Here is a 22,747-nt window from a genome sequence, read left to right on the forward strand (position 1 = left end):
TTGTGCTTGGGAACACCACTGGAACAGATGTGTGGCTATGAAGGCGATGGAAGTGCAGGAGGCAGAGGCAATGGAAGAAATGGTGGGGTCCACGGACACTTGATGTTTCCAAGGGGACTCTCTTGCTCCCCTTTCTCTTCTCGATAAAGATGCTGGATTATTGGTGCCATTTTGTGTGCCTTTACAGGGCAAGCACAGGAATAAAAATGTTGTATACATGAGAATAAAGAAATTTTGCTTGTCGTCTCTAGCTCAAATATAAGCAGAAATTCTCTTCAATAATATATTAACCAATGAATTTATTAATAGCATTCTGAAAATAGACATCCATTTCAAGTTATTTCTGCACACTTCTTGAAGCTTAATCTGTTCGCCAAATATATCTCCATGTTTGATAGTAGGTTTAGATGCAGTCTAGACAGGGTCTCAGAGTAATCTGTCCCATGGGTCAAACAAATGATGATGCTCGAACCAAAATGGACCTGATCAAAGGCACATGGAGAAACTGACTAAAACAATCTGCATGTTCGGCCTATGGCTTCCTTTCAACGTGGCTGTAACATCAGTGTGAATGAATCACAGAATTATAAGGGCAAAAGAAACTCAGCACAAGTCTCCATGAGTGCCTGCATTAGATTTAAAAACAAAGCACTTGTGGCAGATCCAACCCACAACTGACTGCTCTTCCTCCATGAATCAATTACAACTGAAAGTTTGGGTACACCACTGGAACAGACTGCAAGCCTTGAGGCTATGAAGGTTATTGGAGTACAGGAGGCAGATGTACTCCTGGACCTTCGGAGACATGATATTTATGGTGGATCCTCTGAGTGAAAGGACCGCATACTTTATAAACTTTATAAAGTATTTTTTAATGGATTCTGTTGAATTTGATTTACTTACATGTACAACACAACTCTGATTATCTGAAATCGGATTCTCCGAAATCCTCAGTTATCCAAAATTATTTTGGAGCCGAAATGACCGGAGATGTCAGGCTCCCAGCAGCAGCATTAGTGGACCTCGGGTTCCTGGCTTCACCAACAGCACAACGGACCTTGGGCTTCCGGAGCCAGCAGCAGTGCAGCAGATCTCGGGCTCCCAGCGGCAGCGGGTACCTCAAGCTCCCTGACAGGAGCAGGACCCTCAGGCTCCCAGCACGAGCAGGGCCTTGATGGGGAGATGTTGGTGATCAGAGGTGGCCAGCATTTTTTTGGTGAGAATTAAACTTTATTTTAATGCTTTAAAAGCTTTACCTTGTTGTTTGCTGTTGTATAAACACTGTTACAAGTGATTTTCTGTTGTTACTGGGCTGTTTTTAAAAAATGACTGGCTCTCTGAAAGAAACGTTTATCCATTTCGGGTAATCGGAGTTGTACTGTATCACCTTTAAAAATTGTGTATTTTGTATTAATCAAAAGTTACCAAATGAAACAATGATTTTTAATGACCATATATTTCAGCATATAAAGTCGAGCCTTGAAACCCTCAAAAATACTTATACACCAGATTCATTTTTAAGGCCTTAAATTCAACTATTCGGCATACAAATTGAACCTTGAAAATTCAATAAAAACCCCAACTACAACAAATTTTTATGCTACCAGTATATTAGAATAAAATTTTTATTGAAAAAAAACACATTTAAAATCCTTCAAAATCACTGTCGCCTGAGGCAAAGATGGCAGCAGGTCATCATAGGGTCCCAGTCTGTATCTGATGATGTTGTCAGTGTCCCACAATAAATCATCTTCCATACCACACACAAGAGACACCACACTTTTTAAATGGTTTTATTACAGGCTCCATTTCCACTTTGTCCCTTGCTTTGAGCACAAAGACACACAGCACATCAAGTGATGCCACATGCATTGCCCCGCCTTTTGTAAACAATTTTTCTGTACACATATCCATGTATTCTATTCTTCTTGCACATGGTCTTTGAATGGCTTGCTCAAGTTGCAATAGAGATGTCAAACCACCCGGGATAAGCGCCATGTAAATATTATGTAGTGCTAATCTACTTTTAGTTTTCTCTCAGTTAAGTAGCTTCGAAACATATCGCAGACCAGCAAATTCTGTTCCTTACATAAACTGCCTGGCCGCTTGTTCCACCCATTGTCTATCCATAGTTTTACACCATTTTCATTTATCCTTCCTTTATCCCATTGGCCATGCGCAATAACACCACCATAAACCTAGTCCTTTCACGGGTTGTACTTCTAGTTGTACAGTTTTCACATCTTTTCATGCCACTGTTCTATTGCGTATCACGTTGAAATTCATAATGGTTTTGTTCATGTTTCCAATATTTGCCAAATGCAAACTGCTATTTCAGTTGGTTATGTATAATAAACTGGTAAAAACTTACAAGTTTATGATCAAGATCTTTTGGTAGTTTCTGAGATGTTTTTTGTCATAAATAACACTCTTTTCCTGTTCATGAAACGGTTGCACCAGCCTACTGTAGCCTCAAAATCTTGACTGAGGTCTGGGTACAACTTTGCCCACTTCAGTGCAAATGCTCTTATTTTATTCTGCGTGACTATCTAGCAATCTTGCCTCTGTTCATGTACCCATTCTGCAACGTGATTTCCAACTCTGGCCAACGAATGATTCCTCTTCTCATTGAACATTGCCTTTTTGGTATTTTTCTTAGAGTCTCTTCATTCTTTCTCCAATTTCTTGATAACTTCTCATTTGCATCAAATATTGTTGTTGGATTTCTTGGCCATTTTTATTACTTTTAACTTAAAAACACGCTTCATACTTTCATCATTTTGCTGGAGCCTCCATGGTAACAACCACCCTCAGCCAACGTCCAACAGCCCAGTCAATGTGATTTTTGGGGGCTTGACATACACCTGATATATGATAAAACCATGAAAATGAGGCTGAAAATAAGGGCATAACTTATCTGACAGTCAAGTTATATGCCGAAATAGATGGTACATTTTATCTTTTATAATCCTCTGCTGGCTTTCTCTTCAGCAACTTGAGTGGAGATTTGGTCTGGGCGGGGAAAAAAAAACAGCCCTCTTCCAAACAGATTTTCACCAGAGTTTTTCACAAGGGTAACTCTGGTCATTAACAATCTGTCCCAAGGACGATCACCTGGAAGGTTCCAGCTCATGCTGTGGCACCGTTATCCAGGACAAGGCTTGAGGGCAAAAATGGGGAGGAGAGGCAAGACATCTTCATAAACAGCTGAGAAACACTGACAGGAGGCAAAGTCTCAATTCCTGAGTTAGCCAGATGGCATAGGCATCACCAAATATTCAGAAACATTCAATGTAAGAAATGAGAGCAGGATTAGGTCATTCAGCCTGCTTTGGCATTTGATATCATGGCTGATCGTGAATATCATTTGATTATAGTGGACTCTGCTCTACCACCTAGCCTTTTCCCCATACCCCTTAATTCCCCAACTTTGCAATGATCTTTTTACCTGTGTAGCCAGCTCTTCAGCGCTTGACGTCCTGCTTTGCGGAAACTGCCAAAATGTTTGGCCTGGAAATCAGCCTGAAGAAAACTGAGGTCCTCCATCAGCCAGCTCCCCACCATGACTACCAGCCACCCCACATCTCCATCGGGCACACAAAACTCAAAACGGTCAACCAGTTTACCTATCTCAGCTGCACCATTTCATCAGATGCAAGGATCGACAATGAGATAGACAACAGACTCGCCAAGGCAAATAGTGCCTTTGGAAGACTACACAAAAGAGTCTGGAAAAACAACCAACTGAAAAACCTCACAAAGATAAGCGTATACAGAGCCGTTGTCATACCCACACTCCTGTTCGGCTCCGAATCATGGGTCCTCTACCGGCATCACCTACGGCTCCTAGAACGCTTCCACCAGCGTTGTCTCCGCTCCATCCTCAACATCCATTGGAGCGCTTTCATCCCTAACGTCGAAGTACTTGAGATGGCAGAGGTCGACAGCATCGAGTCCACGCTGCTGAAGATCCAGCTGCGCTGGGTGGGTCACGTCTCCAGAATGGAGGACCATCGCCTTCCCAAGATCGTGTTATATGGCGAGCTCTCCACTGGCCACCGTGACAGAGGTGCACCAAAGAAAAGGTACAAGGACTGCCTAAAGAAATCTCTTGGTGCCTGCCACATTGACCACCGCCAGTGGGCTGATATCGCCTCAAACCGTGCATCTTGGCGCCTCACAGTTTGGCGGGCAGCAACCTCCTTTGAAGAAGACCACAGAGACCACCTCACTGACAAAAGACAAAGGAGGAAAAACCCAACACCCAACCCCAACCAACCAATTTTCCCCTGCAGTCACTGCAACCGTGTCTGCCTGTCCCGCATCGGACTTGTCAGCCACAAACGAGCCTGCAGCTGACGTGGACTTTTACCCCCTCCATAAATCTTCATCCGCGAAGCCAAGCCAAAGAAAGAAAGAAAAAAGAAGAAGAAATATAATCATGATTCTCGAAGCAGTTCCTCCTCATCTCTATCCTACACCTATTCCCTCAAATCTTGAGGCTGTGTGTATCAAAAACATTTCCTAACTATATCAAAAACAAAATATTAAACTATCATTCATTAAAAAAAAGACTATAGCACTTAAAATGTTCAAAAAATGCTTATAAAAAAACATTAGAAGGAAAATGATCCAGCTTCTAAAACTACTGCCTCTCAGTGTTCAACCCTGACTTCAGGTGCTATTTGTTCGCTGTTTGCACGTTCTCCCTGCGACCTTGTGGGTTTCTTCCAGGTGCTACATTTTTAATCCTATATCTCAAATATGTGCAAGTTAATTGATCACTGTGCATTGACCCGAGTGTGTAAATGAGTAGTAGATTCTTGGGGGAACTAATGAGAATGTGGGGAGAGCAAAAAAATTGGATTAATGAAGGATTAGTGTAAATGAGTGGTTGATGATCAACAGGGAATACACAGGGTCAAGGGCCTGTTCCAGAGCTGTATCTATCTGTGACAGAACCGATATGAAACAATATATGTCTTTTGCTACTATTCTCCTCTACTGAGGTAAATGAGGGAGTTCTCCCTACACATTGCCAAGGCAGACACAAGTTGTTTTGATCAGAATCTCTGGTGTGAGTATTGGGAACTGCTGTAATGTTGCATTCTGCCACAGGAGACCCGTAGCAAGCCACAGATGTGAAACCAGTGACCCATAGCCTTGAGCAAGTTCCACACAATTAGAAGAAAGCCCAAACTTACTGGCAGTTTTGCGGGAGAACATCGTATAAAATTGCTGGCATTTACCTACCAAATGTGGCCCAAACTTCCAGATGTTTTAGAGAACTGGAGCTTTGACAATGACAATAATAATAATATTATTATCAAAGTGGTTGTGCTTGGATTTTCAACATTCTCAAGTGTGGAGTCGAAAGATTTTAAGTCTTTAAGACTTGTCTCTGGTTTCTAACTTTTACGATCCATTTGATTCCTGAGTTAGTGTCGCCATTGATTAAAAGCAAATAACCTTGACCACAATTCACTGCAGTGTAGACAAGGGAGCTAGGTAATGTCAGTGATGAGGTTGGTAGAAATCACAAAGCACTTCATTAAGCCTCATGCCAGCTTGAAGTCAAAGTACTAGTGAGCATCAATTACTCAACAGCAGCTGACACAAAGCAAAAACTTTCATTGGAGTATTTTTATATGGACACGACAGAAAACATTCTTGTCAGATGATTTTCCAGATCTAGTTGCACACTATGTGGTCTAGAAGTTTCAGCTGAAACTGGTGTTTCAGCCAAGTCCATTCCAGTCACAGAGGATTGGAAAACAAGCTTTAAATTCCATTTCCAGCCACCTGTGTCACCAGAGCTAGGGTGACGATCAACAACTCAATGACGTGCATGAGACTATACAACATGTACGGCAGTGATTATAGCATTGGTTCTCTTTCACCAGTCTGCTTTTCAACTAATGCAAAAATAAAAATACCACCAATGCTGGAAACCCGAAATAACATGTAAAAACAATGAAAATGCTCAATTAGTCAAGCAGCATTTTGTGACAAATGAAACAGAGTTATTAGCTCAAGCTGATGACCTTTCATCTGTTCTGTGTAAGCTGCCTGTTCAGAACTAAAAAGGGACAAAATTAGTCCTCTGGAAAAGCAGAGGGGTCAGCCATATATGGAGCCAAAAAAGATTGCAGACACCTTCAATGAGTTTTTCTGCATTTGTATTTAATCAGGAAACTGACACAGAGACTATAGAAGTGAGGCAAAAGCAGTGGAACCTATATAGATTATTGAGGAAGAGGTGCTTGCTGTCTTGAGACAAATAGGGATAGATAAATTCCCAGGGCCTGACAAGATATTCCCTCTAATGTTGAAGGAGGCTAGTGTAGAAATTGCAGGGGCCCTGGCAGATATATTTATAATTTCCTTGGCCAGGGTGAGGTGCCAGAGCATTGGAGGATAGCTAATGATGTCAAGTTGTTTAAAAAATAATTGAAGAATAATTTGGGAAATTATAGGCTGGTGAGCCTAATATCAGTAGTGGGCAAGTTATGAGAAGCTCTTCTAAGAAATCGGATATTTGGATAGAGAAGGACTGATTAGGGATAGTCAACATGTCTTTGTGCATAGTAGGTCATGTTTAACCAATCAGAGACTTTCTGAAGTTACCAGGATGAAGAAAAGGCTGTGGATTTGGTCTACATGGACTTCAGTAAGGCTTTTGACAAGGTCCCACATGGCAGGTTGGTCAAGAAGGTTCAGTCACTCGGCATTCAGGATGAAGTAGCAAGCTGGATGAGGCATTGGCTTTGGAGGAAAAGCCAGAGGGTGGTAGTAAATTATTGTCTCTCTAACTGGAAACCTGTAACTTGTGGTATGTGGTAAATTGAATAGGCAGGTTTGCAGATGACAGAAACATTGGAACTGCAGGGGAGTGTGAGGAAGGTTTTCAAAGTTTGCAGCAGGATCTAGATTAGCGGCAATATGGCAGATGGAATTTAAAGTGGATAAATGTGAGTGGTTGCACTTTGGGAGGACTAATCATGGTAGGACATGCAGAGTAAATGGTCGGGGACTGAGGAGCAGAGTATAACAGAGGGATCTGGGAATACAGATACAAAATTCCATGAAAGTGGGTGTCATAGTAGGATCATAAAGAGTGCATTCAGCACATTGGTCTTTGTAAATCAATGTACTGAGTAGAGGAGTTGGGATGTTATGGTGAAATTATACAATAGGCGAGGCTAAATTTGGAATATTGTGTACAGTTTTGATCACCTAACATCAGGAAAGGTATCAATAAGATTGAAAGAGTGTAGAGAATATTTACAGTGAAACATGAAAGTCTGCAGAAACTGTGATTGTAGCAACAACAAAAATGCTGGAGGCATTCAGCAGACCTTGTGGTGTCTATAGGAGGTAAAGATATATAACTAACATTTCGACCCTGAGCCTTTCTTCAAAGTATGAGCAAAAGGTAGACAGGACCCTAAATAAAAAGCCAGGGGGAGAAGGACAGGCTAACAGACAAAAAATTATAATTAGACATGGAGAGGACAGGAGAGGAAAAGTGAGAATTGATGGGGGCAGGGGGGTGGGGGCAGGGAATGAAGTATAGGGGTAAAAGCAGGCCTTTTTCTACTGTGGTTAGGTGAGACAAGAACTAAAAGATGTGATTAAAAATTAAATGGAAATATTTAACGTGAATATTAGGCGGAACCTCAATGCAGTGTGTGAAAGTGTGTACTGAACTGCTAGCTGGAGTGGTGAATGCGGGGTCAATTTTGACATTTCAGAAAAAAATGAATAGGTGCATGGATGGAGGGGTATGGAGGGATATGGTCTCAGTGCAGGTCATTAGGACTAGGCAAGATAATAATTCCTTGGAAACGGTGGAAAAGAAATAGTGTTTTTTTGAAGAGGTGACCTAGAAGGGTGGTAGATGTTGCCTGCAAGGCCTTTGAAAGGTCTCTCATGATAGGCTAGTTCATAGGGTCAGGTTCATGGGATTAGTGCAGTCTGGCAATTTAAACCCAGAAAGAGTGCGAGGTGCTTAATGGAGGATTGTTATTCAAATTGAAGGCCTGTGACCAGTGGTGAGCTGCAGGGATCAGTGCTGAGTCCAAAGTTCTTTGCCACCTGTATTATCAGCTTGATGACACCAAAACTGGAGTGACAGAGGTTGTCTGAGACTACAACATGATCCAGATGAACTGGGAAAGTAGGCTAAGGAATAGAACTTAAAATTTAACTTAGGCAAGTGTGAGGTAATGAATTTTGGTAAATTAAACCAGGGAAGGAACTGAAAAATAAATAGTAGGCCCTGGAGTGTGTTGAGAAGTGGAGGTACAGGTACATGGTCTCTCTGTTCTACTACACAGAGAGTGAAGAAGGTGTGTTCAAGTCTGTGTTCATCATTCTGAGTATCACGGTCAAGAATTGGGACATCATGTTATAGCTGTGCAAGATGTTGGCAAGAACACACTCGGAGTATTTTGGTCATCCTGCTACAGGAAAGATGCCATTAAACTGGAAAGGAAGCAGTAAAGATATGCTGAATATTACATGAATTGGTGAGCTTGAGTTTCAAGGCTGGAACCTTTCTTCCTGGAGCAGAGGAAGCTGAGGGGGAAGCTTATAGATGTTTATAGTCATGTGGGTCATGGTGGACCTAGACTCTTCCCAAAGATTGGAGAGTCTAAGATGCAAGGCAAAAAGAACCTGCAGTACATTATGTTCTACAGAGAAGGTGGTACAAATATAGAATGAACTGCTTATATACGTGTTAGATGCACTGGAATTGCAACATTTAAAAGACACAGACAGATACTTGGATAGGAGATGTTTAGAGAGATATAGGCTAAATGCAGGCAAGTAGGAGCTTTGGTAACTACTTTCTCAGCATGGACAAATTGGGCCAAAGGGCCTATTTCCTTGTGATCAAACTCAATGACACCAACTACCGTATATGTGCAATAGTCAAATTTTGTGGACCAATTTTTAGGGTAAAATTTAGGGGGTTGACTATTACACGCACACGACATTTGACCACTTAAGTACTTGCTTTGTTCAAGGCATTGGGACCTTGGATAGGCAGGCAGGTGGGAAGTCTATGTTCATGATGTCAGGAGCCTGGCTGGGTGGGAGGTTGGGGCCTTTGCGAGAGGCCATAGTCAGGGTGAAAGGAGTTCCAGAGGGCAGGTGGCTGGGCCAAAAATATAATGGGGGGGGGGGGGGGGGTTGACTTTTACATAAGATATATAGAAAATATCAGGTTTTTGGACAAAAATAAGGGGTTGACTTTTTCATGTTATCGACTATTACACAAGTATATATGGTAAATATAATTTTTAGATTTGTTATGAAACTGCTTTTTGCATTTTGTAATTTATACATTGATAAATCTAATTAAACAAATTGAATTATAGTTCTTCCTAATTAAAAAAAATAATGAATAAAATTAATATTTCTTCATTCTTTCTACTTTTTCCAGAAGCGTCAGCAGGTCTGATTTTGCCCTGTAATTTGTTGATTACAGACCTGAGACTCCTGGAACGTGGTCGCATTGAAACAGGCCTGCATTGCTCCTCGTTAGAGATGGTATCAGTACTGCAGAAATGCTTGGAAAGGAAGTGCAGCTCGTCCGGAGTTGGCTGGTATGGCAACTGATGCAACTTTTCCTGAGATGAACAGGATGACTAGAAGAAAGGAAAATACCATACTTCAAATCTTGAGATTAAATTACACAACTCACAATTCTGGATTTCTCACAGGTGTTAGCAGGCAGGTTCAATGAAAACTAATTAAAAGTTCAAATAAAAATGAATTTTATAATCAGAAAATGTCACTTTCCCCATTAAGCTCAATCTTTCCAAATGGATCACAGACATCCATGCTATTAAAGACTCTAACTCATTTTATCTCATGAAGGAGAAGCAGATAAATAATTGATTCCCAGATCAACTGGATGATGAATCAAGAAATATAGTACTAATTTTTCAAACGCTCGTTTAAATATGATCACAATTCTGCTCTTTCTTTTCTTCTTGAGTTGATTATAAATTTAAATCAATTAGACAATAATTCTCCTCACAGTTTTGACACATCCATTTGTTTTACTTCTCCAATAACATCTTGGTTTTGAACCCCATTTTATCCTGGAGAACTCCTCCAATTCATTCTCATATCTTACTTCACAACCCCAATCAATTTCAGAATGAATTGGCAGAAGGTACTGTTTAAAAATATTAAATACTGCTTCCGAAAACAAGAGCAATTTGCAGGACATGTAGGAATTGCGAAATTTCCACAACTGCTGATGCATAGAACCCTCTCTATATGGAAGCACAGTGAAAAAATCCAGAGGGGAAAAAAATCATCTAAAAACTTGAAATGCTTTGTGTGGCTTTGGCACATATTTAGCAAGTTAAAATATAAAATTATTGTTGGATTCTGCCTGCTGACAGGATGCAAAGTGAGATGGTAAGAGAACTTACAGAAACAGTGGAGCTCGGAGTATTTGTCCCATAGCCAGATGATGGAAGGGAAGCCAAAGACCATCGACGGCCATCACTCCTGAAATCATTAAATTATACTACAATGTTGATACTAAAATTATTTGAATGTAAACAAGCACAAAATAACAACAATGGTTTCAATGTGTTTGCATTACATTTTCATTTGATATGGAATAGGTGTATTGACAAAAGTAGTGAAGATACAATACCATAGATTCGATACTCTCTGGGAGAAGCAGTTCCCTCCTCATCTCTTTTCTAATCTATCCCCTTGAATCTTGAGGCCATGTCCCTTAGTTCTTGTCTCACCTACCTATGAAAACAACTACCCACCTACCTATGAAAACAACTACTCTGCATTTCATAATCTACCTTTTTCATAATTTTATAGGTTTCCACATAATCATTTCCAATTCTGAATTCCAGCAAGTAGTCATAGGCAACTCAATTTCTCATTAGCTAACCCCCTTATCTCTGGAATCAACCCGATTCTTCTGCACTGCCACCAAAGCCAGTGTACCCTAAGGTCCAGGTGCAGCCTCACCAGTACCTTGTACAGTTGCAGTAAAACCTCCCTGCTCTTAAATTCAAACCCTTTAGCAATAAAGGACAACATTTCATTTGCTTTCTTGATTTCCTATTACACCTACAAACAAATTTGTGCACAAGCACTCTCAAGTCCTTCTGCACCAACAGCATGATGCAATCTATCGTCGTTTAGGTAATAATTTCCTCCAAAGTAGATGGCCTTGCATTAAACTCCATCAGCCAGAACCTTGCCCACTCCCTTATAGATATCACTCACCTTACTTATCTACATCTCACTGAATAAAAGATGATGTACTCCCTGCATAACTCTTCCCATTGATCCTCCAACCAGATGACATTGTTTATTACTGACTGAGCAACTCTGGCCTCACTGTATTAGAAATATTCCCTTTATCCTCCCAATCCTTTTTCCGCCCTCCCTGCAGCTTGATTCAACATTGTTTTCTCTCCTTTCCAGTCATGATGTAGGTCTTTGACCTTAAATATTAACTCTGTTTCTCTTTCCGCAGATGCAGTCTGACTTGCTGAGTGTTCCTGGCGTTTTTGATTCTGTCCTTTGCATGCCTTGATATTTGCAACCATAAGTGAGAACTGAAACTACTCCCCTGAATGAACAGACAATCAATAGAGTATAATCCTCTTAACTGTGCAATAAACAAATTAATGTGAGTCCATTAATGCCCAAGTACAGAAAGTGAAATAGAGGGAAAGAAAGAATAACTTGGGCAAAAATATTCTTTAAATTACAAAATGTCATCAATTTACTCCAAAAGCAACAAAAGACGAAGGAATAAACTCCATACTTTTGAAAATCAATCCCAATGTCAGAGCAGTTTATTGCAGCAATTAACATTTATCAATACTGTAGAAACCTGATACAATAACTCTATGGCTTTACCTTGAATTACCATGCAAATATAACAACATTAGGCCATTTACTGCTTTTTAAAAGGCAAGGCAGACAGTGAATAACTGTTCCTGCAAAGCTAAAGTCTGGTTCTAACTTTTCCATGTTCGTACTGTGACAGTATATAGATATGTTTTTGGGAGATAAATTGGGGCAGGTTTTAGTATAGGTCACATACAAACACTTTAAAACAGATCTTATTTAAAATTTTGGAGCTCTGTTAATGCTAGACGTATCAGGGCCTAAGAGCCTTTGCAAAAGCTTTGGAGAGTGCCCAAGAGACTTCACTAATGGAATGTTGTTTACAAAAAGGCAACAGATGAAAGGGGTTATCGGAGCTGCATTCTGTCTGGAGGGGAACTTGCAGTTCTAAGAGGGTCATGTGGTTTGGCATGCAGAGAGTCAAACAGGCTTTTTCTCTGAGAGAGAGAGAGAGAGAGAGAGAGAGAGAGAGAGAGAGATCAGTTCCACAGTGTGACAGCCAGCTGGGACTGGAACAGGACAAGCTGGCAAGCTTGTGGAAAACCCCATGTGGAAAACTGGTTGCGAGTTCTTAGTTCAGCCTGGTCAAAGCCCTTGTGGTTCATGCAAGAGGAGAGGACTGGCTGTCTAATGTTTCACTTGGAATAAGTGAAACAAAAAGGAACTCTGTGGTGACCTGAAAGAAAGAGGTTATCAAGTGGAGAACCCTGAGGGGGCAAGTTTCTTTGGCAAGGCACTGAAATGCTGGGCGTCTATCATACAACATATCTCTCTCTCTCTCTGAAAACCCACAAGAACCTTCCTGAGCGGTAACCATTTGCCTTTCAAGCACCAAAGCCTGGCGAACTTTATAAATGTTAAATTCTGCGCACAGTATAAGAATTGCCTGCAACCAGTGAACTTGGAGGAGTGAGAAGTGAGATTGGACTGTGAATCAAAGAACTTTTCAGAACTTACACACACATTACATGCACGTGTGCTTAGAATTAGAAAGAGGTTAAGTTAGGTTAGCTAATAGCGATCAGTTAAAGTGTGACTCTATTTTCATGTTAAAAGATAAATAAAAGCAACTTTTGTTTAAGTAACCATTTGTCTTGGTGAATATCTATTGCTGCTGGGTTTATGGGTCCTCTGGGCTCATAAACCACTCAGTGAACTCGTATCTGAAACTACTGCATTTTTTTGTTCTAAAGTAATGATGAACACCATTATTCCTGCTGTTAGTCTGAGAACAAAAAAAAAAGGCTTAGGTTTTTACACTTCTTGGGCAACGAGTGGAAAGAAATTCTACACTGGGTGATGCGAGAGCAAATGCGGAACACCACCTGGCTCTCGAGCAGATGGTGAAAGGGTTCAAATCTCAAAGCTAACTCATCACTGCCCTTCACCAGTTGCAGGCAGGTCACCTGCGCTGGGTTAGAGGCAGTACGAGAGACTGAAATCTTAGGTAAAATATTGGATGTTGTGTGATAATAGGTGCATAAGTGCACTTAATAGTGTCAGTTCGCTGACAAAGACAGATACATTTATACTTGGAAAACTGGCCAAGAAAACTAAAGTATTGAATTTTCACAATTCACACTTGTGTGTATTAATTAATTCTCAAACTGCTTCATGTCTCTGTCCTCACTTCATCCCAGCAAAGTTTTAAATTGTTTTCCTCAGTTAATGATCTCTGCTTTATACATGAAAAAAAACAGTTCCAGAGAAGGGAAAATGATAAACCACAGAGAGAAGCTCAGAGTTTGTTCTCTTGAAGTTGGTGACTAGATTTCAAGTTAACTAGGTGTAATTTAAATACGAAAGCTAGAACACCAAACTATATAAAATAGCTGGATAAAAACCAAGTTTCATATCAAAAAATCTTCTCTGTCCAAATGGAAAAAAACACAGATGTTAAGTTTTACGGCCAAAGCAAAAACAAGCAAAAGACCAAAAGGTTAGTACAAAGCAGACAGAAATTGCTTTGGTAAGTAAGTGATGCAAACATTTTCAGAAAAGTCACCCCCATGCCTGATTACCTGTCTGTTCTGTGGCCGTGACTGATGGATATCACCGGGTAGTTCAGATGGAGAAAAACAAAGGCAAAATACATACTTTTAAAACATTCAAACACATATTTGCATGATGAATGACAGGCAGAATATCCTCTAGGCTGAAAATTCACTCTCTGTTTAATACTCTTCCTCCAAGCCTCAAGAACTCCATCAAGAACCTCCAATACCAATAACATGCTGTTTCAATTCACCTTTTAGAATCTGGCTTGTACAGTTGTCAGTCAAACTGTCTGCTGATTCAACTTAAAACATCCCACACTGCTTCAGACACCTGATCAAATTATCCATAAATATCTAACTGGGAAAGTTAAAATTAATATAACCCAGACCACATTTTTAAAAAGTGCATTTAATACAGTTTTTAAAAAATATTGAAGTAAAGATTAGTTACTCAAATATCATTTGGAGGCTGAGCTTTGGCTTCTACTCACCTTCGAGTGAATGAAAAATGAGCAGAGGCGCTGGGAGAGAAATTTCTTGGGCTGTCTTGAGGGCTGTTTCCTGCTAAAGAGATGAACACCTTTTCACCAATGCATATAAACAGAATTCAGTTACAACATGAAATCAATTAAGAAGTGCCTGGTTTCATTTTAGGTATATAATAAGCATCTTTTACTTCACAATCACAAGTATTGTTACATATGTTTTCATTCAGGAAAAAGTCTGCTGTGGTTCAACTAGTAGTCCTCTCATCAGTGAGGTGGAAACTTCAAACTGCGCTCAAGAAATTTGAATACAAAATGGTGCATGAATTCTGTTACAGTACTGAAGGAACACACCATTGCTGGAGGTGCTGTCTTTTAGATGAGACACTTCTTTGGCTTGGCTTCGCGGACGAAGATTTATGGAGGGGTATGTCCACGTCTGCTGCAGGCTCACTGATGATGAGACACACCACCCAGGTAAATACCAAAGGTTCTTTTGACACTTTTTCTAATGAGAACAGCAGAATTATCTCTAGTGACCTGGCTAATTTTTTTTTTAAATTCTGGGATCTGGGCATCAGATTAATGTTTATTTTCCTTCCCTAATAACCCTTGAGAAGGTCAAGGTGAATTGCCACCTGGAACAACTGTAGTCTTGCAGCCTTTCCAGTGAATGCTTCATGGAGCTTTTAGTCAGGGAGTTCCCAGATTTAGACTCAACTACATATTCTCAAGTCAGGATAATGCTTGGCTTGGAGCCCACAGGCAAGGAGTTCCCATGTACCTGCTGTTCTAGAAGCAATAATCTAACCTAAATGTAGTTGGTAGGAGTTTGCTGTGACTTAGCTCCTTTAGAACAGCAGTGACTAAATGTACTTCAATGTAGTTCTGAAGGTAATGTGAAAGGTACCATACAAGTGTAAAACTTGTTTTGAATAATACATATTTTGCTCGTCCATTATCACATGTCCAAGAGGGTAAAAAAAATAGTGCTGTTAAGTTAGTTACACACTTCCTTGTTACATTATTTGGTGGAAACAAGAAATGCTTAATTAAACTCTATAGTCGTTAGGTTTGCCAATACAAATGGACATTCCCTTTGCATTTTCCAATTTTTTTCCTCTCTCCTGAAAGCATGTGGCTGTTTTCTGCAATTAAAGCTGACTCTGAGATCTTCTCTTATGTTGAAAGTAATACGTGTGCCAACCTTCTGATGTGGAAACCGAGACTGGGGGATACAGCTGGTGGAAAGCATTCGCTGAGGACTGGGTACATGAACGCACTCATTCACCCTCAAAAAGCTGCCGACTTTGATTCGTTTACCCTCTACAGACATGATGTTTCAGCACCAATTTCGCGGCACGTTGAAGAACTGCAGTCTAATGGGTGAATTTTACAAACTCGTATCATGTGGGGCGAGATCTTTTTAATGCATCTTTAGGGCAATTTGTTCAACAAGTTAACCTTCTGTAACTTGATGTCCATCTCTTATGAGCCCAAGTTGCCTTGTTAATGAAAATGGGGGAGAGAAGGGGAAAATTGCAGGCACTAATAGAAATAAAAATAGAAAATTCTGGAAGCAAGTTAGGCAAAATCTGGGAAAAGAGAAACACTTCATATTCACAACTTTTCATCTGATGAAGAGTCATGGACCTGAAACTTTAACTCTTCCCACAGATGTTACCCGACTTGCTGAGTAATGTCACCATTTTCTGTTTTAAGTTCTCCATTGTCAACTGCCAGGCCTAAAGCCAAATAACATTACAAGAGTGAGGACTGCAGAGCTTCAGTGAGATTAAGTTGACCTCAAGACATATCAAGACATTCAGTAATGTCACTAATTTCATACCAATTCAGAACTACAGCTTTGATGAACGGTATACTGTAACTGAGTAAATTATTCCAAAATATTAATTTATATTTACTTTACCACATATCTTTATGTACACATGTGAGCAGAGACACAGCACTTCTCCACAGGGTCTTATTATCCCGCCAGAATGCTGACAACAAGCTTTAAACAGCCTGTTCAATGAGCCGACAATGTTTTGTTAACATCTGTAACCACGGAGGTCTGTGGCCAAGGTGGCAGCACCTATGCTTGCCAGCAGACCAGAAGAAGTTGGAGACTCCAGGGGAGCATCAGACAAACACCCCCACTTAAGAGAAGCCTGGGAGAAGGTGATCACAGGGAAGGTGACCACATCAGCAAGCTAGCGAGGGACTCAGTGGCTGAAGGACCCACACAGGCCTCGGGCTGTTGGTGGCTTGCAGTCAAAGGACTCACACAGCCTGAAGGGTGCTGGAGACCTGCAGTCGAAGGGCTCACATTGGCTGCGGGCTGCGGAGACTGGAACTAGGTATCGGAACCAGGATTTGAGAGGGGGTCGAGGGCAAGAAGAGCTCCTAATGGGCCTCAAGCAGAAAGATTCCTGGTCGTATCAGAGATTTGAATTTGGAGCATGGGCTGCCAATGGATTGAACAGGAGTCTGTGCGGCTGCAAGAGCACTGGAGGTGAGTCCAAAGACAAGCTTCTGAAGGGACTCTCTTTTGCTTCTTTATCTTATTGTTAGTGGAACATCTTTGTCTGCCTTTATGGCAGGCTAAAGTTGACATATTTCCTATATTATTGCATTTTGTGTATTTGCACAGGACAATAAAAGAAACTTGAATGCGTATTGTGCGTGTGCACCATGGTCCAGAGTAATGATGTTTCATCTGGTTGTATATGTAGAGCCAGATGATAAATAAACTTGTAGTGATGTTAACGGCTGACTGATTAATGATACTCAACCTGGTTCATTGATACCAGCTACAAGGTAGAGCAAATTTTCTACACCTAAGTCAAACAGACAATGTCGTATTAGAGAAGTAGTGACACATTCTGTCCAGGAAAACTGCTTGCCTTTGGTTGGTTCCAGCTCTATGCACATGGCTTTTGTTGTCACCACATGGATTCTTTCTGCTTACGCAAGTGTGGTGAGTGGAGATTTATCCACCAAATGGAAAGTACTTGTTTGGATTGTTTGATAACTCAGTCTCTCAAGTTTGGTGGTAGGTTGCCAATAATAATCTCGCAACAAAAAATTAAAACTCAGCTCACTTTGGGTATTACTGCTGCCAAAACAGGCAATTACCTCCAATTTCTTGATCTGGAGGGCAAACTGAAAGCAACTTGTAATTATACAAGATTGGTAAAATACAATCAGGGTGATTCTCAGGAGAACAGTCAGACAAAGTTGACCCTTAGTGGGGGGGGGGGGGGGGAAGGATTGTGAGGAAGAGTGACGCAAGAGTTTGGCTTCAAGGCAGGACTAAAAGATGAAAGAAAGGATGATAGAGCATCAAAGATGTTCCAGCAGCCAAGGGGTGGGAGGATACATCAAATATGAAGGAATGCATTGTAATGGCCAAAGAAGGCTATAAAGGAACAGGAAGGGAATGCTCAAAATAATCTCCCCCAAGGATTGGGGAATGAGGATGGGACTCTGTTGATTCATTTTTTTCTGATTGTTGGGGGCGCTGGGCTAGTCCGGTGGCACTTCTTTGTGTTCTTTTATGGCAGGAAACACGTTGACGAACTTTATGCTTTACCACACTTTGTGTATTATTACATTACCATAAAGGAATCTTGATTGAGGTCAATTTCTGTCAGCAAAGCACAGTTTTGGATAAGCAAGCCTGAAAATGTCTCAGAGCTTAAGGAAAAGTGGAAGATGGGAGCCTGTCCTGAGAAGAGCTTCACCAGAAACAGTGAAGTTGAGGCAGGAGCAAACAAAAAGGTTGAGAAGAGATTTGATGGAGTTGGAATTAGGGTAATCTGAAAGGAATGTTTCCCATTACTGGACCAGGAGACAAAGATATAAAATCTTAGGCAAAGAATAGAAGCAGAAAAATTAGTGATTTTTTTTCTGCCTGGAGTGCAGTTAGAATCTTGAATTAACTTATTGTAAAGATGTAAAAATAATTGGCAGACTATTTTTTAAATGGGGAGAAAACTGAAAATACCCAGATGCAAAGGGACCTGGGAGTCCTCGTGCAGGATAGCCTGAAGGTAAATTGCAGGTTGAGACGGTGGTGAAGAAGGCAAATGTAATGCTGGCGTTCAAATCAAGAGGAATAGAATATCAGATCAGGGATGTGATGTTGAGACTTTATAAGGTACTGGTGAGAGTTCACTTGGAGCAGTTTTGGGCTCCACACTTAAGAAAAGATGCGCTGAAGTAGGAGAAGGTACAAAGGAGGTTCACTAGGATGATTCCAGGAAAGAAGGAATTATCATACAAGGAGCATTTGACAGCTCTTGGTCTGTATTCATTGGAATTTAGGGGGGATCTCATTGAAACATTTTGAATATTTTTAAAAATATTTTATTTTTGATTTTCAGTTATACAAATGGAAACAACCTAAACTCTTTCAACAGTAACATGCATACAGAGTCTATATTTTCCCCTACCCCTCTCCCCATACCCTAATACAGTGGTTCCCAACTTTTTACTTTCCACTCACATACCACTTTAAGTAATCCCTATGCCATAAGTGTTCTGTGATTAATAAGTGATTGCTTAAGGTGGTATGTGAGTAGGAAGGGAAGGTTGAGAATCATTGCTCTCGACCCAATTATTACTGAAATATTTTGCTTGAGAAAAATTGTCACTGACCCATTTCATTTGGAGTTATGAAACTGTGCACATAACGAATCAATTTGGAATGCAGTGGTTTTCAAACTTTTTCTTTCCATCCACTTACCACCTTAAGCAATCCCTTATTAATCACAGAGCACCTATGGCATAGGGAATACTTAAAGTGGTATGTGAGTGAAAGTAAAAGGTTGGGAACCACTGCCCTAATGCAACAAAGAAAAGATTATATAAATTAAACAAATACAAAGAGCCAAATATTGGTAAACTCACAAAGGAACTTAAGAAAACCCAACGAAACCTAAAATAAAAAATAAAAGGGACAAAATACAAGAGCACGTTATCTGCACCATGATATTGATATTGATTTCAATCAGTTCACTACTGGCATAGATTGTGGCATTTCCTTTATTCAGAAGGGGAATAATTATATCTGCGTACCAATGAGCTGTAGATAGGGTTACCACACTAACAAATGAGCCTTATTTCTTTTTTAAATTGTGCGTGATTTTCTTCAGAGGAAAACAACTCTGCATTTCCATATTCCATTGTGTAATATGTAATTGGGAGTTGGACTTCCACGTGACTGCTATAAACCTCTGCCTACTGAGAAGGCAACATTCACAAATTTAATTTGGTATCTGGACAGATTAAAACAGTTTGAATGTTGAGAAAAATGGACACAGTAGATGTAGAAAGATCGTGGGAGAGTCTAGGACAAGAGGGGACAATCTCAGGATTGAAGGGTGTCCACTTGGTACAGAAATGTGTAGGAATCACTTCATCCAGAGGGTGGTAAATCTATGAAATTTGTTGCCACAGGCTGCTGTGGAGGCTCAGTCCATGGGTGTATTTAAGACAAAGATTGCTAGGTTCTTGATTAACTTGTTGATTAAGGTTATGGGGAGCAGGCCGGGCAGTGGAGCTGAGTGGAAAAATGGATCAGCTCATGATTGAATGGCAGGACTAGCCTATTTCTGCTCCTATATCTTGTGTTTTATGTTGGATACAGAGTGAATCAATACCATCAGAAGAGAATCGAATAGGCATTTGAGAAAGAATAATTTGTAGAACTCGAGGGAAAAGTAGGAATCGAATTGCTTTGACCACTGCAGTCAGAACTGGCACAGGTTTAACAGACCCAATGGCCTGGTAACGATTCTGTGATTCTGGGAAGCACAGATAGACAATATTACAAGTAGATGGTTTTTGTGATGGGTTTGGAAGTTCAATCGAATACTGAGTTGTATGTGAACAGGAAGATACCATTATAAACATTTCAATCTGAATAATTTTTTCTCTACTTTGAAGAATATAGGACAAATCCCTGTAACCACTACCCCAAATTTTCCCTTTTCGACCTCCACTGCAACCTCCACCAACTTGAAGACAATCATCGTTTCGACATACTAGATGGGGTGCAGGACAACCTTGATGCAACTGCTCACAGCAAAATAATAATTACAGTGAAATTAAATTGCTGGTTTGGTGTGCATCTTCCATTGTGAAGTATTTCAGGGCTAACTAACCACTATAATGAGCAAAGTTGAAAGCAACAATTACTTCATGGATCAATTTACACACAACCACTGCCGTTTTGGTTGGCAAGAGTTATCCAATTAAAAAAGCTTCTATTGCAGCTTCAAGACAAAAATAAATCCTGCTGGGAAAGAAAATATACTCCTTTTCCTGATTTTTGTTTCCATTTCTTTTGTTGCTGAGAGCAAATTAAAACCTTGCAGAAATTAAATAGACTCATTATTTTCAAATAATATTTTTAAAAAGCTCTTATTCTAATAAAATCAACATTTTTCCCCCAAGTGCAAAAAATAAACTGCTGGTAAAACTCTGAAAGCCGAGCAGCATCTGTGGGTGAAATCTATCAGGACTGAGAATGGAGAGGGAAGTTGACCACTATAGATAGGGGAAGGGGTGAGACAGGACCCAGCAGATGATAGATAAAGTAGGAAGAAATTAAAGCTGATGGATGGATGGATCCAGGTGGGGAAGGTGGAGAAATGGAGTTGGGAGACAGGTTGATGATAGATGGAAGCAGTCAAGGAAAATTTAAAAAATGCAGATGGTGTCAGATGAGGGGAGGGGAGAGTGAAGATGGAGATAGTTACAGGTAGGTGATAAGCAGGAACACAAGGCTACCAGTGCTGGAATGTGAAAAAGAAAATCATACAAAGGACAGATGGAACCTGATGGGGGAGGAGAGCTGGTAGATGATATGTAGGTAGTCAACATCATGCCTTAGCTTTGCGAACAAAGACTTAGGAAGGGGACTGTCCACGTCTACTGCAGGCTCGCTGGTGACTGATGAGGCCAATGTGGGATAGATGTGACCGGCCGCAGCGGCTGCAAGGGAAATTTTGTCCTGTGCTTGGTCCTGCCGTATCACAGTTCTTCCTCCATCTCCTTTTTTTCCCTCAAGGCCAGCCCTGAGTACATTCTCGATGGAGGAGATAGACTGGTGAATGTCGCCAGGCCACACGATTGGAGGCTAGAGCAGTCCACTGGTGATGGTCGATGTGATGGGCACCAAGAAAGTTCTTCAGAGATTTCTTGTACCTCTTTTTTTAAGCCTTTCTGTCACGGGTGGGGGGCGGGGGAATGGAGAATTCGCCATACAGCACAATCTTGGGCAAGTAATGACCCGCCATTCTGGAAATGTGCCATGCCCAGTGTAGCTGCTTCTTCAACAGCATGGTCTCGATGCTGGTAACCTCTGCCTGTTTGAGGACTTCAATGATGAAGTCACTCCAGTGGATGGTGAGAATGGTGCAGAGGCAGCGTTGGTGGAAGCCCTCAAGGATTTGTAGGTGGTGATGGTAGGTGATCCACTACAGAAGGGTGGTCAATACAATGTCTCTGTACACACTGATCTTTGTGACTTTCTTCAGATGCTTGTTGTTCCAGTCTCTCTTGTACAGCCTGCCGAATGTGCTGTTTGCCTTTGCCAGTCTGTTGTCAACCTCTTTATCGATTTTGGCATCTGACGAGATGATGCACCCAGGTATCTGAATTGGTGGACTGTCTTCAGCTCAGTCTCCCCGATGATAATGTGGGTAGTAGGTTGATGGGAAAAAGAGATGCAGGATGAAAATGGGCAATGGGCAGGTATGGAAAAGGGAACAAAAATGGAAGTACTGGAAGTGGATTGGAAGATCAGAGACAGAGTGGGAAACACAGGAGGTAAGGTTTACCAGCAACTGAAAAATTCAGTGATCACACCAGATGCTGCTCCTCTCATTTGTGGGAAAGGTAAGGGGAGCTGAAATGCCATGCAACTGGAAACCCTGACAAACAGTCACCTCGATGGTGCTTGGTCAGCTGATGTAGAGGAGCCACAGTGGGAGCCCCAACTGAAGTAGACAAGGTTAGAGGACATCTTTACTATACCTGAAAGAGTCGTTCAGATCGCTGGATGATGGTGAGGGAGGAGGTGCAAGAACAAGTGCTGCACCTCCTGAAGTCACAAGGGAAAGTGTGACCCTGCAGAAGGCAGAAAGGGGTGGGGAGGGGAGGGGATGATGTGGTTAGTGGTAGGATCCCACTGCTTTGTTTTATTTATTATTTCTCTGAATTTTTGCAATAGCATAGACATGGAATCTTTTAATTTTGGTTTAAATTCAAAAGACAGGTGAATGGATATTGTTAATTTGTCCACTTAAAAACATATTCCAACAAAACCCATGATGAGAAGGA

General features: G+C 40.9%; 1 protein-coding gene across 14 annotated transcripts in view; it reads right to left on the reverse strand.

Moving 5' to 3' along the window:
* Nucleotides 1-22,747, reverse strand: part of LOC138763897 (microtubule-associated serine/threonine-protein kinase 4-like) — a 588,435-nt gene that overhangs the window by 114,362 nt on the left and 451,326 nt on the right. For 9 of the 14 annotated variants that reach the window (XR_011357883.1, XM_069938893.1, XM_069938900.1 and 6 more), the window contains 4 exons: nucleotides 14,402-14,474; nucleotides 13,935-13,955; nucleotides 10,455-10,533; nucleotides 9,499-9,656 (listed from right to left, as the gene is read on the reverse strand). Coding sequence is in view for 13 of the 14 variants with exons in the window: in XM_069938893.1 (XP_069794994.1) it covers nucleotides 9,499-9,656; nucleotides 10,455-10,533; nucleotides 13,935-13,955; nucleotides 14,402-14,474 (331 nt within the window). In the remaining variant the exon portion in view is untranslated. The remainder of the gene's footprint in view (nucleotides 1-9,498; nucleotides 9,657-10,454; nucleotides 10,534-13,934; nucleotides 13,956-14,401; nucleotides 14,475-22,747) is intronic. The other 5 variants (XM_069938908.1, XM_069938872.1, XM_069938918.1 and 2 more) reach the window with 3 other exon arrangements.

Source organism: Narcine bancroftii, chromosome 1 (genome assembly GCF_036971445.1).
Source record: "Narcine bancroftii isolate sNarBan1 chromosome 1, sNarBan1.hap1, whole genome shotgun sequence".
NCBI classification, from domain to species: Eukaryota; Metazoa; Chordata; class Chondrichthyes; order Torpediniformes; family Narcinidae; genus Narcine; species Narcine bancroftii.